This window comes from Vigna angularis, chromosome 4 (genome assembly GCF_016808095.1).
Source record: "Vigna angularis cultivar LongXiaoDou No.4 chromosome 4, ASM1680809v1, whole genome shotgun sequence".
Taxonomy (NCBI): domain Eukaryota; kingdom Viridiplantae; phylum Streptophyta; class Magnoliopsida; order Fabales; family Fabaceae; genus Vigna; species Vigna angularis.
Window position 1 is genome coordinate 24,433,623 of NC_068973.1, and position 18,762 is coordinate 24,452,384.

An 18,762-nucleotide genomic window follows, 5' to 3' on the forward strand; every position below is an offset into this window, starting at 1 on the left:
GGGTTAAAAATAAACAAGTAGAGGTGAATGAGTGCATTTATTGTTTTCACACATGCTGAAGGTCTGACAAGTCACGCTTAATGTTTTGTCCACATTTGCACCACTTTCTATGAAGCAACTGACATTTATTGTTTTCATGTGCAACAGTTAATTATTTTCATGCATTACGCATGGCTGGATGTCATTTTTTTTACAGAGGGAGATTTTGGTGAATTTAATGGGGTCTACTAAATTTGATTTAGTTGTACCCATTCACTTTTGCCATGTGAAATATGACTATTTCCATGCACGCGAGAAGTACTGTCCATTCTTTTTTTTTCAACACATACTTCCAATTCAACTTTATTATAAATATTATTAAATTATTCATTTCTTTAGTATTATTATTATATTCTTTCATAATAAAACAAAAATGATGTGGTATTTAATTTCTTACAACCAATTTAGTATGTAGCATGGACATGTGAATGTGGTGGTGTTAAAGAGGTCTGCCAATGTTAATTATTTACTTGCTTTTGATCATATGCGAATTTATTACCTTGTAGACTTTGGCCATGAGATATACAAAATTTCATATACTTGATGCAGTAAAAGATTGTCATATTTTTTGCTAACTTTAGTCCAACGGATGACATTGAATTGATGTAGTGAGAAATTGTCTACATATATCTTCAATTGTGGTTGTTCATAACCTCATCACATACTAATATTATTGTCATAAATTAAATCCTAGATGACCAAAACACTTCAAAGATGTTGTAGTGGACGCAAGAAAAACATAGAGCTGCATATATTGCATCCATGGTATGTTATTTTTGTTTTTCATAAACTTAAATTTCAATTAACTTTTGTCCTAAACTTTCTTTTTTTGTTGATTTTTAGGATGCAGAGGCGCAACATTATCTCTTCATACTGTCATTTGATGCCTGAACCACATGCTGTAGTTGCTCCCGTTATAGAGGAAGCTGGGTTTGGTGCTGTATCTAAATTGAGACTTTTAAAAGTAGATCACGAGTTAGTTACAGTGTTGGTCGAAAGGTGGAGGCCTCAAACACATACTTTTCATCTTCCAACTGGAGAATTCACAATTACCTTGCAAGATGTGTCACTACAATTAGGGCTTAGAGTTGATGGTCCTCCAGTAATTGGACCTACAATATTTGATTGAGAAGATATGTGTGATACATTGTTAGGGATTACACCGATTAAGGGGGAGTCCTTGTTGGATCTAAGGTGAAGCTAAAGTGGTTGTGGGAAAATATGTTGCTTGTACATGACGACTCAAATCTAGATTAAATACATGCCCATGCAAGGTCATATATATTAGGACTAATTTGAGGGGTTCTTATGCCTGATAAAACAGGTAATAAAGTATACTTAATGTACTTGAATTTCTTAAGTAATCTTCGCAGAACTCGACGATATAGATTGGGGTCTGCTTGTTTAGCTGTGTTGTACAGGAAGATGTGTAGAGCAACAGATTGACATTTAAAAACCATGGGTGGTTGTGCATCGTTGTTACAATCGTGGGCATGGTTTTATATGCCCTTTATTGCACGAATTTCGCGACTGCAATTTAGTTTCCCACTTGTATGTCAATGGAGCGGAGGTCGTGTTTTGACCTTTCAAAATGTCCCCACAATGATTTAATCGGATACCGATCAAGGCTAGACCATATAGAACATAATCAAGTAACATTGTATTTGTCATTTAAATCTTTTTTGATAAAAAATGAATCAGACAGTAATGGTCTGTTGACGTAATTCACATGGGCTCCGTATGAGGGATTAGAGTCAATTATTCCTGCCCAAGCTTACAGAGACCAGGCATTGTGGACGTCATGCAGAACTTTAATTTTTTTTACAATTGTTGAATGACACGAGTCAGACCAGGTCAAGTTACAATTTCTCCTATCACAACATGTTCCTGAATTACCAAACAATCTTAATGACCTCCATAAAGTTTATATGAGGGGTAGACAAGATGAGAATTGGGTTACTAGACATGCCCAATGGATAGACGTATGGAACAATAGGCGTGATCTAACATTAAGGGAATTCCAGTTCTAGGGCTACTTGTCCACACAAGTAAGTACATGTCTTGGTATTTTGAGAATGCAATTTTGTTTTTGTCCATTCCACAAATGTCGAATGACCCTAGGATGCAACATGCCTCGACATCAACACATCTTCATTCTCCTGAATACCATAAAAGTAGGGACACTCCTCATGCAGAGGCAAGTATGGATGCAAGAAGGCATTCCATTTCATCGTTCTCTGATCTAGGCATGCCAAGCTTGTTTGGAATTTATGCCCCTACTCCACCTTTGGCCCACACTGTTGGGGGACCTTATGATAACTCGTTTTATTTTGTTGAAAGCCATAACGAAACAGGTACTTCCTCTGCTGCTTATGGAGGAGATGAACGTGAAGAACATATTGAAGCACAACCTCCAAGGAAGAACCACTTAGACCTCCACAAGAAGAACCACCTACACCTCCACAAGGAAAGATAAATCCAACTAGGAATAGGCGGCGACCACGTTATGGAACTGGACACCATTATGGGGAATGATTAGTTAATTACTACTTTTAATGTTCGATGTAGTCATAATGTCAGCTGCGTTTCAGACATTGTTATGCAAGACAATTTGAGTTAAAATTAAAGAAAATGTTTCATTCACTAATTTCAATCACTTTGTCCTCTATTGAAGTTAATTATCATCTCTTGGGTCAAAAAATGGAAAAATTGACCTAAAATAGACCAAAATTTTCATTTTTCGGAGTGTCAAAGGAAAATTTGTCATTTTATTAATTAAGAAATATTACATATAATGTTGTTACAATGCACAACTTTGAAGTTCTATTCATACTTAAACATTAAAAAGAACTCTCATCCATTGAAGAAATATGAAAAAAATTATGAAAAATCTCTTTGGCTACTTAAGTGCCCATAACTGGGTCCTGCAGCACAACTTTTTGTACAAAACCAGATTTTTTTTCGTGTAATCATTTACAAGGCTCTGATAATCGATTACAAGAAACAAAATGACCTGCAGTTGTTTTAGGACTTCACCTAACTTGGTCATGACACCAACATTGGGTCTTTCCTCCACCAAGGACTGCCCAAAACCCAATTTTCAGGCTCTACACACACTTAAACATTAAAAAGAAATCTCATCCATTCAAGATTATGAAAAAAATTACGTAAAATGTCTCTGGCAACTTATGTGCCCACAACTCGTTCCTGCAGCACAAGTTTTTGTACAAAACCAGGCTTTTATTCGTGTAATCGATTAAGAGGGCCTTGTAAACGATTACAGGAACAAAAATATGGTTTTGTACAAAAAAATATGCTGCAGGATCCAGCTGTTGGCACATAAATAGCCAAAGGCAATTTGAGTGAGATAACATGCTGTCAACTTTGAGCTTTGTTGGCTATGTTAATGATAACTTTTTCCACCAAATGATGTGATTCTTTTTTATTAGAAATAGACTCAAAAAGCATTCCAATGACTACTAATTTGTAATTTTTGGAAATTTGAGTAGGTGTAGTTTATTCGTTAAACTTAACGCTTTATATATTCTTGCCAACTCTGACCTTTGCTAGTTGTTTTGCTCTTAACGTTCTACACCGAACTCCAAATGAGTTAATTCTTGTTCTGTTGGAATCTAGACTCAAAGAGCTTTCAAATGACTATCAACCCAAAAATTTTAGACCACTGTACAAGATGCAGTTAATTTCCAAAAGAAAAATGTTTTGCTAAGCTTCCTGAATGAGTTTGCTTTCAAGTTATTGTTTCATGTTTTTTATTTTAGATGGATCAGTGAATTTAATAGTGATGGGTGGTATTTAGTGCACCAATAAATACATTATACCATTTGTTTCGGTATAGATGTTTGGGATCGAGATACGAAGATACTCCGACGCTCAAGTCAGATGTGGGTTATGGAGCCTCAACTCTTCAAGGAAAAATCTTCTCCTCCTAATAAAGTATTTCTCCGTATTCAATAGAACATACCTGGTCTTTCTTTTCTTTCCTGTATTTAACCTTAATAAAATCTGTAACAAACTTACCTTAAGCAGTTTACCTTAAAATCTGGTTAGTTACCCGTAATTCGCGTCATCATATCTTTAATCAGATCTTTTTGACTATTTCATCTTCTGGTGGGCTATCAGTCCAATTACTTAAATGTTTGGCCATGACCCAACATTGTTTAACTTGACTGAGCGCTAAACCTAGATTGACCTGATTGAGTGAATCTGGTTTGACTTTTAACGTGTGCGGGGCATGTTTGATCTAGGTTGACGAGCGCCTCTAAACCAGTGGATAAAGTGATCGTTACTGGATGACGGATGTTAGTGCTTATGATTCAGTTAATAGAGCGATCGTTATTGGCTATGGATGTCGACCGCTCGTCTCAGGTATCTTACTATACATAATGCCCCCAAGTTCGAGTGAATCGTTCGGTACGGGCAGGTTGACTATAGGACTTGGGAGTGATGATTGTCGTGGGGAGTCCCTTCTGCGCACCGTTTCATTTTGACGCTTCATTTTCCAAACAAGCCTTTAGGTTTTCCCGCTTTGGAGGCAGTTGCAGAGTCTAAAAAACATAGCCGTTAGATCATCCTGATCTTGCGGTACACGTTGCTTTATGTCAATTTCCCCTCATTAATGCGAAAGGATGTTTGAAAAAAGCCTGGTGGACTCAATTGTCACTTAGCATTTCTGTGTCAACTTCTTTCTTCTCCCACATTCTCTAGCTTTCTCTCTCTCGGTTTGTCAGGTAACCATGGAACCTTGCCCTATTTTGCATTGCTCGCCAGAATCCGTGGAAGAAAGGGGGCGAAGTAGCAACGTTGAGACGTCGGGAGCCTCCTCTGCCGAAGTTCACTGTGAAATCACCACCATTCTTAGTGGTGAAAGTGCTTTTTTATATGGTAATATCGCCACCGAGAACCCGAAAAACCCTTCTCCGTCGTCTCCCAGTGTTAGTGGTTACGACTGGGCTTCGCGTGATGTAAGTGATTTTCATAGTCTGTTTAGTAGCAAACCTGTATTGCAAGATTGGGTAGAGAATAGTTGTATCCTGAGAACCGTAGGTTACAAATCCTGTATAAAATTGACTGCATGTCGGGAGAGTGAAAGGGTTTTTCACGGTAAAGAGAACTTTGTTGATGATTTTTTTTATGCCTACTCTTGCTTGTTTTACGATATGTATATGAGGTTACCCTTTAGCGTTTTTCAGATAGATGTGCTGAAAACCCTAAATGTTGCCCCCACTCAGTTACACCCAAATACTTGGGGTGCATCCAAGCCTTTGGCGCTATGTGCCAAGCTTTGGCTATTAAACCGACTACATCTTTGTTTCTGCATTTCTTTATAGCGCGCCCAGTCGCAAGGAGAGGTTGGGTGTCCTTGATTTATGAATTTGGGAATGCCCTTCTAGAATTATATTCCCAATCTTTTAGAGGTTTTAAAGATAAGTTTTTTAGAGTGACGATCACTGAGTTAGGTCACTCCTTCTTTTTTAATGAGGATAACAGCCCTAGGTTCCCTCTTTACTAGACTCAGGATCCTTTTAAATTTACGTCGTGGTCGGAAGATAAAATGACCATTGACGAATTCGACGCATTGAACATGTTGACCGCGCTGTCTCGCCCCTTTTCTTCTCGGAAGATTATAAACTGCCTTGAGCATGATGATTTTGACTCAAGGGTGTTTGGTATGTTCTTCTTACTGATGTCCTTAGGTGTTATGCAACCGTGATTGATTTGTGGATGATGGCTTTTGTTTGCAGATATCATGGGAAGAAAGGGCCATGCTCGTGACTGGTTTAGGATTATGACTGAATCTAAGTCGGGCAACATTCGTGATGCCCAGAGGGCTGCTGAAGGTGTGTCGAGGGAAAAGGACACCACTTCTATGCAGACCGATCGGGTGGCCCATCCGGAGGTGACGGTCGTCGAAGACCGTCCGTTTGTAAGGAAGCGGAAGGGAAGGCAGGCAGTCGAGAAGCCAACGAGCTCAAAGAAAATGAAAGAGTCTGAAGAGTTGGTCGATCGTCCTATCCCCGATGGTATGTGGAGTTCAACATTTAACTTGGGTCACAAAATTGCCTTCAATCTGGATGAAGCTTAGAAAAAGTTAGTTGAAGGTATGTCCGAGCAACAAATGGCGGATACGGCCGTGGAATTTGTGTGCCGAACGGCTATGGCGGCCTGACATCTGGCGTACGCTTTGGATATCGGCGTTCTGAGGACTAAGTTGGAAAAAGTTCAGACACAGCTGAAGGAAGTCGTGGCTGCTCATTCCAAATGCGAGCAGAGACAAAAAGAGTCTGAGGAATTGCTGAGTGAAACACACGTGCTAATGGGCGATATGCAGAGGACCGGTGTTGAACTGAAGAAAGAGCGCAATCAGTTGGTGGCTGACTTGGAGAAGCTGAGGAAAGAAGCCCTTGATTAGAAAATCGTCAATACTTCATTGAGAGTAGAGATGGACGCCCTGCTCATGACGACCGCTGTAGATAAGGAGATAATGGAGGAGATGGGTAAGGCCATTGTTTTAGAGCATACCCAAGGTTTCAATAAAGCCTTGAGACAAGCGTCTCATCTCCTCAATATATCCACTGAAGGTGTCGATTTCGACCCGAGGAAAGACGTTTATCAAGGGCGTCTGATATCTCTAAGTGAGATTCCTGAAGGTGCTCTTCTGGTATATGATCCTGCGAAAGAGAACGCTGCCACGGACACACCTATTACTGGGGAAGTCATGGAGGAGGATGTTGTTGCTTCTTCTACTAACGTTGCTGATGTTGTACATGTTGAATAGAGTAGGCTTTTGAATGTTTGAACCCTTTGTTTTTTGCTATCTACTTTTGTATGTCCTTAAAGTACGTGGTACTTCAATGACTTTTGTGTTGTCGATTTTGTGTGTTTAAAGCATCTCTTTGATGATTATTGGTTGTCTAATGTTATTATTCTTTTGGTATGAGTGTGACCTCCTAGTGGAGTTTGTACCCTCCACTTGGTTCCATGGCAGTTACTGTTGTGTTGGCTTGGGCTAGGTGTTCTTGGGCGAACGTAACCTAGACTATGGGAGGGTTCCCTAGGTTTGATGTTTTGGGTGTTCTAGGACGAACATCTACCAGAGGGAGTGTATCCCTATACGCGATACTCTGGGTGTCCGAGGGCGAATATCTACCGGAGGGAGTGTTTCCTTGGTTGGGTGCCTCAGCCTGAACGGTTCTCTAGCGTCCGTTCTTGTAGTTTGTATACACGACATGATTGTCTACAGTGTTAGTAATTAATTACGTTTCAGCAGTTTTTAGGAGTCTTGTAGACTGAAAACCACCAGTTTGTGCTTATCTTGAAGATAACATATATGACTGATGGTGAATGGATAAAATTTATTGTTGTAAACGGAGAAACAATGTTTGAAAGGAATAAACATGTGAAAACAAATTTTAATTGAAATAAAACTTAAGATGTGTCGCGTTCCAGGTGTTTGGGATGACTTGTCCAGTGAGGAGTTCGAGGCGATAAGCTCCATTCATTAAATCCTTTGTAACGCCGAACGGTCCTTCCTAATTGGCTGCTAGCTTTCCATGAGCTCGATTCTTTCTTGCTTCTCCTCTTTTTCGCCACACGAGGTCGCCTTGTTTGAAGGCTCTGTGTCTTATCTTGGTGTTGTAGCAGCGGGAAAGCACTCATTTTTGGGCCGCCATGCGAATTGTGGCAATCTCTCGACGTTCGGGTAGCACATCGAGGTTCAACTGCAACTGTTCGGCATTGAGGTTCATATTTTGGATGTCTCTTCTTAACGATGGCTCTCCAACTTCTACCGGAAGCATGGCGTCCGTGCCGTATGTAAGGTTGAATGGAGTTTCTCTAGTGGATCCGTGCGGGGTGCACCTGTACGCCTATTGTACTTCTGGGAGCTCCTCCACCCATAAGTTTTTAGCTTCACCGAGTCGCTTTTTCAATTTTATGAGTACAACTTTGTTGGCAGCAGCTTCAGCCTATCCATTTGTTTGTGGGTGTTGTACCGAGCTGGTGACATGTTTGATTCCCAAGCTCTTAAGGAAATCTTCCAGCTTCTTTTCTATGAATTGACGACTATTATCAATGATGATTTTCTAGGGCAGACCGAATCGGCATATCAAGTGCAAGATAAACTTATGTACACGTTGAGCGCTTATGATCGCTAATGTCTCAGCCTCGATCCACTTTGTGAAGTAATCGATTGCTACCAGGAGGAACTTATTTTGAGCTTTCGCGATCGGTAATGGTCCGACTATATCCATTCCCCCACTAGGCGAACGACCATGGTGAGATAATGCCATGCAACTCCTCGGGAGGGACTCAGAAATCGTTGTCGAGCGCCAGGTAGGATATACACTTCTTAACGAACGTTTCACAATTATGGTCGATCGTTGGCCACTAATGCCCTGCTCGCAGTACTCGGGCCCTGAGCGTAGGCTTCGCTGAATGTAAACCACATATTCCGTTGTGAAGCTCTCATAGGACGTAATCTGCTTCTTCTGCTAACAAGCATTTTAACAGCGGCGTGGTATAGCCGCATCTATACAAATTGTCCCCTATACAAAGAAAACGAGCGATACATTTCGAGTCGGTTGTACTAACCTTTTCTCCATGTTCCTGCTTCATCATTAGTTTCTGAATGCTGCGTCGCCAATCGGCTTTGGGCGTTTCTACATCAGTGGCAAAAGTTTCAACTGCAGGCTTGTCGAGTGTCATCTTGATGACTGAAGATAGTTGCGCTTTTTCTTTGGTTTAATGTCTCAGTAGGTCCCCATTTTGGTCAGGAATTTCAAATAGGTCATTTTTCTTTTTTTCGTCTCAATTGAGTCCTTTTTTATGTAAAATATGAGCAATTAAAGGTCTACCGTCAAATATGGCAAACGACCGTTTAAATGTTGGTTACGTGGCATGGTCAGAGTTCACATTAATGAGACGTGGCATTATAAACTAATTTTGTATTAAAAATTATGAATGCATAGTGGTGTAATCAGCTTTTTGGAAGGGTAAACTGGGAATAATAAAAAACTTTAAGTGCAGACCCCTTTTATTGACAAATGTAATTGAGATTGGGGAAAAAATTGGGGGTAGGGTTCGTGTGAGGAACAAATTAGCTTTGGAAGTTGGAAGAAGGCTTTCCTGCCTGCACCGCGAATTGGATTCTGTGTGTTTTTTATTCACAAGTTGATGGAGACGAAGGAGAAAGTGGCAGTGCGATGGTGGTCGAGGCGATTTAGGCTTCAACAGCGACGGCGATAATGCTTGGTGATGGTGGAGAAGATTCTGGGTTGGTTTCTGGTGGTGCGCCTCTTGTGGTTTTTTGCTTGCAGGTTGACGATAAAGACGTGAGGGAGATGGTTGCGCCACGGCGGAGGTTCGGCGAGAGACTGGCATTTTTGTTCTTCTCTGGATTTTGCTTTGCAGGTCCGGTGATGTAGATGGCGAACTCGCGAGGAGTGGCGTGATTCGCGATTCTGCTGGGTGCCATGGAGAACTCGCGACTCAGTGTGGATGATATTTATGATGGTGTGCGCAGGAGAAAGCTTACGTGCTCCAGCGATGGTGGATGGAGAAGATTTCGCTCCCTGGTGGCTGCCATGGAGGCGTTGCAGATCTACGTTTCTGGTGGAGATGACAAAGATGCGAACTTGGCTTGCGACATTAGGGAGGTCGAAGACGAGGGAGGCTTCGTGTGACGGTCATGGAGGTTGCGGTGATGGCTACACTTAAAGTTTTTATTATTCCCACTTTACCCTTCCAAAAAACTAATTACACCACTATGCATTCATAATTTTTAATACAAAATTAGTTTATAATGCCACGTCTCATTAATGTGAACTCTGACCATGCCACGTAACCAACATTTAAATGGCTGTTTGCCCAATTTGACGGCAGACCTTTAATTGCTCAAATTTTACATTAAAAAGGACCCAATTGAGACGAAAAAAAGAAAAGGGACCTATTTGAAATTCCTGACCAAAATGAGGACCTACCGAGACATTAAACCTTTTTCTTTTGAGTGAGTTAGCTTTGACAAGAGATCTACTATGGAATTTTGTTCCCTAGGCACGTGGATAATGTTGACGTTGACGAAATCTTTGAGGAGGTTGTTAGCTTTATGGAAATAGCGCATCACTTGATTATCTTTAACTTGGAAGGTCCCCTTCATATGACTAACCACCAGTTGAGAGTCCATTCAACATTCTAACCGAGCAATTGCTAACTCTTTAGCTAGAGTTAAACCGGCTATCAAAGCTTCATATTCTGCTTGATTATTGCTGGTTTGAAAGCGAAAAACTATGGCTTGTTCAATAATAATATCGTTCGATCCTTCCAGGACAATGTCAGCTCCTTCAGCCCTTCTATCCGAGGAGTCAACCACATTAAGATACCATAGTGGCATTGGGTCGTCAGGTATGGGTGTTAGTTCAGCAACAAAGTCTGCGAGATGTTGACCTTTGACGGATCCCCGAGGTTCAAAGCGTAAGCCGAATTCGAAAAGCTCAACAGACAAGGAGACCATCCTATCTGCCAGGTCAGGTTTCCGGAGAATCTTGGCGACTGGATGATTTGTGGGTACCACCACTTGATGGCTCTGAAAATATGGTCGGAGACGGTGCGCCGCTGTTAGTAGAGCCAGAGCCACTTTTTATATTTGGGAGTACCTTTCTTCCGCCCCATGTAAAGTTCTGCTGACAAAATAGATCAACTTAAAAACTGGAGTCTCTTGGATAAGAGCAACACTTACACCATTGTTAGATGCAGCTATGTATAACTGCAAGTCATATTCGGTTGTCGGTCGGGCCATGATAGGAGGACTGGTGAGGATATCCTTGACAACAATGAAAGCTTTCTTGAATTGGTCGTCCTAGTGCTGAGTAATATCCTTTTTCTTATTCTTAAGAATAGGTCTGATATGCTCTGCCAATTTCGGGATAAAACGTGACAAAGAAGTTAGGCGACCAACCAGGCGCTGCACCTCCTTCAAATTAGTTGGGCATTTCAATTCCAGGACTGCTCGACATTTGTCCAGATTGGCTTCTATTCCCCTGCAGGTTAGCATGAACCCCGAAAACTTTCCGGCTGGCACGCCAAAAATGCACTTGGATGGGTTTAACCGCATGTTGTATCGTCGTATCTAAAGGAAAACTTCTCCCAAATCTTTAAAGTGTTGTTCTACCGACTGACTCCTGACGACCATGTCGTCCACGTACACCTCCATACATTTTCCAATTTTGTGGTGGAAAATTTTATCCATAAGACGCTGATAAGTGACACCTGCATTCTTTAGACCGAACGACATTACCTCATAACAGTAATTGACGCGTTCGGTTATGAAAGTTGTTCGCTCCTGACCTGGTCGGTACATCGGGATCTGGTTGTATCCTGAATACACGTAAAGGAAGCTCAACACTGCATGTCCGAAGGCACCGTCCACTAATAGATCAATGCTTGGAAGAGGGTAAGAATCCTTAGGACAGGCCTTGTTGAGATCCGTAAAATCGACACACATTCTCCACTGACCGTTCGACTTTTTAACCATGACTACGTTCGATAACCAGGTTATGTACGTTACCTCTCTGATGAACTGAGCTTTCAATAGCTTGGTGACCTCCATTTGTATGGCGTCTCGCTTTTCTTCACCGAATCTCCACTTCTTCTGAGCGATTGGGCGTGCTTCTTTGAAAATGGACAACATGTGCGTCATTACACCAGGATGGATTCCCGGCATATTGGCGGCTACCCAGGCGAATAGGTCAGCATTGGCTCTCAACATTTCTGCCAGAATACACTCGTCGTTTAGCTCCAAGTTACCTCCAATAGTCGTGGTTTGTGATTCGTCCTTTCCTAGAATGAACGACTTGACGTCGCCCTGAGGTTGGATGTGATCGTCGACGTTAGTTCTGGGGTCAAGGTCGATCGCTGCTGTTTCTACTTCCCTAGCTTTTCTTGGCGGTACAAAGGGTGTGACTTTTAAACCAGCAACATAACATTGTCGAGCCGTTCGTTGATCTGTCCTTACTATGCAAACAGTACCTCTTTTTGACGGGAATTTCATGGTTAAGTGGGGAGTGGACACGATGGCTCCGAAAGCGTTCAAGCAAGGTCGTCCTAGTAGTGCATTGTATGAAGTGTTTGCCTCTACCATTAAAAACCTTATCCTGAGCTATTTTGCCTCTTTACCTATCCCGAGTCGAGTTCTTAAGTCGAGATATCCTCGAGTGTCAACTATTTCCCCTGCGAACCTTACAATCTGTTCACTGAATGGAACTATCAAGTCTTCGGATAGATCCATTTTAAGGAATGTGGTCCAGTATAGGATGTTGACTGAACTGCCCTGATCAACCAATACTTTACTAACATCATATCGTGCTATCTCGGCAGTGATGACCATGGGGTCATCCTGATCCGGATCGGGAGCGTGGAAATCTGCATTGGTGAAAGTAATGTTGGGCATGGATTGCGACTGTCGATCTACCATGTGCACAGTTTTTAAGTTCCATAAATGTTTCTTGCGAGCAGAGGATGATGCCCCTCTTCCCACGAAGCCTCCAGATATGGTGTTAATTCGTTTTCGGACGGATCTTTCTCGTTCAGGGTCTCGAGTGCGGCTTCGGGAGCATCGTTTATGCCGATCGTCTCTCCGAAATGAAGGCTCGGGACTTCTATGCGAAGTTCCTCTTCTAGGGGGGCTCATTGCCCTGGCTGCTTACCTTTTCACATATTTTTGGAGGTAGCCCGCACGGATAAGTCTCTCTATCTCATCTCTTACAATGGTGCAGTCCTCTGTATCATGCCCATGATTTTGGTGAAGACGACAGGCTTTACTTCCATCGGCGTTCTTTGGTGAGGATTTCCTTCGAATTGTGAGGAGCTTAGTGTGTAAGGCCTCTTCAAGTACTTTTGCTCTGGGTGCGTTAAGAGTAGTGTAGCGATCATACTTGGGTGTCCAGGCTAACTCCTTTCAAGGAGGCCTGTCACTTTTGTTGCCGTTAGATGATCGCTTTGCCTCCTTCTTATTCCCACTGGTGGGAACTTCTTGTTGTTGCTTCTCCTTGAGTTTCTTAGGTCCTCGATACATATAAATTTTGCGAGTTCTTCCATGGATTTTGGTGGCTCGGCATACAATTGTTCAGCAAAATATCCCGGTTTTAAACACGAGGGCAAATTGTTAATGACGAAAGTGTGATTCACGTCCTTCACTCGTCTTGCAACCTCGTTGTACCTCTGCATGAACGCTCTTAGGGTTTTATCCTTCTCCTGTTTAGTGTTTACCAGCTCTGTCAGCTTCGGTTGGCGGCATATTGTCTTCTGAAGAGCGTTTCCACCGTGGCAAAATAATCTATCGTATTTGGAGGGAGGGTATGGTACCACTCAATGCTTCGTCTTTCAAAGACAGGGAGAAAGCTCGGCTTATGACTGGGTCACTATCTGTGTAGAATGTCATCGCATCGATGAAGTTTCTAAGGTGGTTATCGGGGTTTGCTGAGCCATCGTATATTTCTAATGCACCAGGAGGTTTCTCTGGCATAGCGGTTTGCATGATGTTTTTCGTAAACGGAAGCAAATTGGTGAGCTGAAGGGGTGTGGGCCCCTTCTTCCCTCCCCGCCAGGTTCGGTATGAATAGATCGCCCCCCATGACGGCTACCTTCATTATCTCCCTGCCTGTTTGAGGCGGACACCTTAGGTGGAGGTCGTTGCGTTCTTAATGTTGCAATTTCCTCCGCTTGTTTGCGCTGAGTCTATTGCTGCTCCTGTATGGTTCTCGCCTGCGCCTTTATCTAGGCTTGTAGTTCCCTGATCAAATCTCTGGTGTAGTTTTCTTCCACAGTTCTTGTGGTCACCATTGGGGATCTCCAAATCTCGGCCCCACGGTGGGCGCCAAAATGTTTCGGTATAGATGTTTGGGATCGAGATACGGACCTTGCTGGTGTAGCTTTGCTACTTCTAAATGTCTGGAACTCTTACTTCTCCTTAGCTGATATCACTGGTTCACCTTTTTGGACGTCGTTCACGTTCCCTCCGCTTCCACTTCAACAGAGGGGAGGGGGGTGTACCTGCGAAGATACTTCGACGCTCAAGTCAGATATGGGTTATGGAGCCTTAGTTCTTCAAGGAAAAATATTCTCCTCCTAATAGAGTATTTCTCCGTATTCAATAGAACGTACCTGGTCTTTCTTTTCTTTCTTGTATTTAACCTTAATAAAATCTATAACAGACTTACCTTAAACAGTTTACCCTAAACTCCGGTTAGTTGCCCATAATCCGCGTCATTCATATCTTTAAACAGATCTTTTTGACTATTTCATCTTCTGGTGGGCTATCAGTCCAATTACTTAAATGTTGGGCCATGGTCCAACATTGTTTAACCTGACTATGCGCTAAACCTGGATTGACCTGATTGATTTGACTTTTAACGTGCGCAATGCATGTTTGATCTGGGGTGACGAACGCCTCTAAACCAGTGGATAAAACGATCGTTACTGAATGACGGATGTTAGTGATGATGATTCAGTGAATAGAGCGATCGTTAGTTATTGGCTATGGATGTCGACCGCTCGTCTCAAGTATCTTACTATATACATGGAATAAAAGTTATTTAAATGTTTTGTTATAAATACTTCAAAAATAAAAATCAGAATTTTAAAATATAAAATTTTAAGCTAAGATTATAAAAAATATAGGTTTAATAGGTTCGGAGGTCCCTATATTTGTGTGTTCGTTTCAATTGAGTCCTCCAATTTTGAAATTGATCAATTGGATCCCTAATTTGGTCAATTTGATTCAATAATAGCCTTTTCGTTAAATACAGTTAACGACGTTAACCTTTTTTAATAGACGTCACGTCATAATTAAAATAAAATAAATTCTGCCCTTATGCGCCACGTCATAATTAATTGATTCGTCAGCATGCCACGATACATTAAATTTAACGCCGTCCACTAAAATTAACGGTAAGGACATTATTGGTTCAGTTTTACCAAATTAGGAACCCAATTGATCACTTCCAAAATTGGAGGACCCAATTGAAACGAACACACGAACCTCCGAACCTATTAAACCAAAAATATATATATAACTTCTATCTTAATATATATATATATATATATATATATATATAACTTTCAATTCGGTTTTCTAGGAAACCACCTTAAAAAATGTGTGCTATCGAAGCCCAACTATCTTTTCTTTTTACTTTGCTCATTAGCGATTAGGGTTTTCGGGAGAGAGATAGCGGCGCGAATATTTGAGAGATAGAGAGAGGGAGATTCTTCGGGAGTTTTTGGGGCTGGAGCGGAAAAAGGGAGCGTTTTTTTAGTTGCGAAGTGAGGGAGATTGAAGGAGAGGAGAACGAAGCGGAGTTGCCGTGAAGAGGGGTTGTGACCGTGGGAGGTTTGACCGTGGGCCATAGAAGACAGAGAATCTTGGGTTCCGGGGGTTTGACCGTGGGAAGAGCTATAACCAACCAAGGTATGGGGGAGTTAATCTTGTGTACTTTTAATTTTTGGCTTGAACGCATGAGATAAAATGTTTATTCTGCATTGTATATAGTTTGCGATGTTACTCTGATGTTCGTTGCTGGCTGGTTAATGCCCTAATGTGCTTTGTTGCTTTTGAAGAGAAATTCTGAAATTTAATTTGATTGCCGCTGACATTTTATTGGTATATATTTTGCCTCAAAAAGATGCTCTGCTCGAACTCTTCAATCACAGAACCCATTAATTTAACTGGGTTTTGAACTGTTTATGTAAACTTTCTTTTGAATTGGTTATGTAGGCAATGAATTAGTAAGTTCTATGTTGTTTTTCGAACAACTAAACTACTTCGTTTTGGATTTTTCTTTTGCAAAACATAAGAGGTGCAGCTTTAGTGCTCAAGCAAACCATGTGTGGACCTACGTACTTACAACTTCTGTTGTTTTTAGCCCTCACACAGTGAGAGAGTGGGCTATGTTTTCATGGCATCTACTGTTAACAGCTGCTGGTTCTGTCAAAGTTAGTTAAGTTTGTTTCCAGTTGGCATGCTTTGTTCAAAGCTACTGGGATGGTTAGTGTGTGAAGGCTTTGATGTAGAAAGATAATGAATTTTATTGTATTGCCAAGGGTTGGGTTTTTTAGTTTTCCCCTATTTGATGGTTGAAATATTGTTGTGCACAGCTGCCTTTGGACACATAATGTTATTGGTGTTTCTGAACATGTATGCGAGAATGGAATATAAATTATTGAATTATGTAACGTTGTCTTTTGGGTTAGTCTGTTAAATTGCCATTTGTGATACACAATAGTGTAGTGAGAATCCTTGTCAAATAGAACATCAGGGTTTTAGGTGGCCATGAGAGGAGGAAGGAAGAATTTGAAGAGGGCTACAGAGGAAAAACATGTCACGCTTCAAGATGGGCAAAGCATCATGCAGGTGGTGTCTTTACGAGGCTCTAATATCATTGAGGTATTGCTTTACCAGTCCGAAATCTTCCAAACTTTCTTTTTTATTCATGCTGAGGAAAATGAGAAAATAACTGGTCAAACTGACAAACTTTGGTGGAGAAATAAATCAAGGAATATTATTTGAATGTTTGCATCTGTGAGAATGAGAGGTAAAATACATATTAAAAAGGACAATAAGTTGCAGTTCTACTCTGGTAGTAAACAAAACATTGATACTTTTGTGAAAGCAAATAGTTTGTAACAGTGTGGCAGGGATTGCGTGTATACTTTTATGATTTCTCTTAAAATCAATCTGTTCAATATAAACACCCCTTTATAATGTGTATACTACTTATTTGTGTATAGGTTCTCATTTATATTTGGATTTTGACGTGTGAAGGTCGAGGATGCATGTGGCAACAAATCACTGGCTCTTTTCCCTGCCAAATTTCGGAAAAGCGTGTGGATTAAACTAGGTCTGTCCTATTTAAAAAGCAATTCAGCACTATGCCATGTTAATTTGTGTTACTAGTTTTTAGAAACAAAATCAATTGCTTCACTGATAATAGTAATCAAATGGTTGTTATAATTGCTGATTTCCTATCTGGACATTAGTGATAGTTTATTCACCGACCATGTCATGGAATGGATAGTTATAGTTTGTCTCCTTTTCAAATGTACTTAACAAGCTGTTTTTATTTAAGCCTTTACTGCTTCGTTGTTCGAGAATTCAGAAAAAATTTATCTAACAATGAATTTGTCTATATGGAGCGTAGAATTTATTTATTTAGAAGCCATGTCAACTTCACCAATCTGTTTTGTTAAACAATCCATCGTTGTCAAACTCAAACATATTTGCAGTGTGTACTGCTAGAAACATTGTTTGAGTTATTTGCATGTTCTGTTATGCACCATGTGTTCTTTAAGATTTTGTTACTCCAACCCATCTGCCAAAGAGTTTAACATTTAACCCTTCTTTCTCATGTTGCAGGGAGCTTTGTTGTTGTTGATGTAACTGGAAAGGAAAAGGCTCTTGAATCGGGTAGCAAGGTTGCATGCCTTGTTTCTCAAGTTCTTTTCTACGATCAAGTTCGAGAACTACAGAAAACTCCTGAATGGTGTGTATTGTTTCCTGCTTTGATTTTTGTATAATCACTTGCTTTGGGTTCCCTTGTTGAATAACCATATATTTACTTTCTATATAAAATTTTGGATTTTTTATGGTAGAATCTATCGGTACTCATGCCCAAGGTATTATGCTCACTCTTTCAATCATTTGCCAACATATAGGCCTGAAAGTTTTAAATCTGCAATGGTTGATGAATTAAATGAAACTTCTGCCTCCCAACAAGAGAATGAGCTGGAGGACAGTGATGATGATGGACTACCTCCACTGGAAGCCAATACAAACAGACTGAGACCTTTCGAGTTGCAAGCCGATGAAGATTCAGAGTCTTGTTCAGATACAGATGATGATTGAATCATATAGTTAGATTCCCATCGCATATGAATTATTATACTCAAGCTAAAACAGCTATGTATGTGAAAGGATGTTCTTGTCCTATTTTTATGTGCTGATGCTATCGAAGATTTGCTTCAGATTTCTCAACCAAAAGAAAGAAAACTTGAATGTGCACCAGCAAGTCAAACTATTATAAAACTGACCAGAATCAATTTGTATGAAATGTAGTTTTCTCCATATGAAAATAATTGCCAGGGTTTAAGGTTAACAATTTGGGATAACAGGGGAGAGTGAAATGGCAAGCATCAATGATTTTGACATCCGACTTATAAAGACATTAATTTAAGATTTAATTGTTGAGCTTTGACCAAGATTTAATTGTTGCCCTGGAATTAATTGGGTATTATTAAAATTATTTAAGTAATTAAAAAATATAAAAAATAGTATAAAAATACATATATAATATTGTGATTTTATGGATTTATAAGTTAAAGTAAAGAATACATTTATGATTTCTAACATTTAAAGTGTATATTAAAGTTTAAATAAAGTATATTCATTAGATAATTTGAAATTTTAATGATATGCATCAATGATTATTTATAATAATAAAATTTGTGTAGTATAAAAAAGAATATGAATAATAGTTTAGGTTGGTTTCCATTATTTTTTCAAAGGAAATGGATTAGAAGTTAACCTTATATCCCAATTATACTTCAAGAAGAGAAAATAAACGGCCCATATATGGCAGCTTTTATCTAATAAAACTTACAAGTTTGGAAACTAACGGAAGAAAATAAAATACTGCGGAAGGAGAAGAGATAGGATGA

General features: G+C 40.3%; 1 protein-coding gene across 3 annotated transcripts; it reads left to right on the forward strand.

Moving 5' to 3' along the window:
• The first annotated feature begins 15,179 nt into the window (after positions 1 to 15,179).
• LOC108329900 (uncharacterized) lies at positions 15,180 to 18,155 on the forward strand. Of its 3 annotated transcripts, none has more exons than XM_017564278.2 (5): positions 15,180 to 15,517; positions 16,332 to 16,492; positions 16,871 to 16,946; positions 17,462 to 17,588; positions 17,761 to 18,155. In XM_017564278.2, exons 2-5 carry the CDS (start codon positions 16,379 to 16,381, stop codon positions 17,948 to 17,950), a joined length of 507 nt encoding a protein of 168 aa, XP_017419767.1. In that variant the 5' UTR covers positions 15,180 to 15,517; positions 16,332 to 16,378; the 3' UTR covers positions 17,951 to 18,155. The 3 variants fall into 3 exon arrangements, with proteins under 3 accessions (XP_017419767.1, XP_017419765.1, XP_017419768.1); XM_017564276.2 differs by having other exon boundaries at positions 16,357 to 16,492; XM_017564279.2 differs by having other exon boundaries at positions 16,365 to 16,492.
• The last annotated feature ends 607 nt before the right edge of the window (positions 18,156 to 18,762 follow it).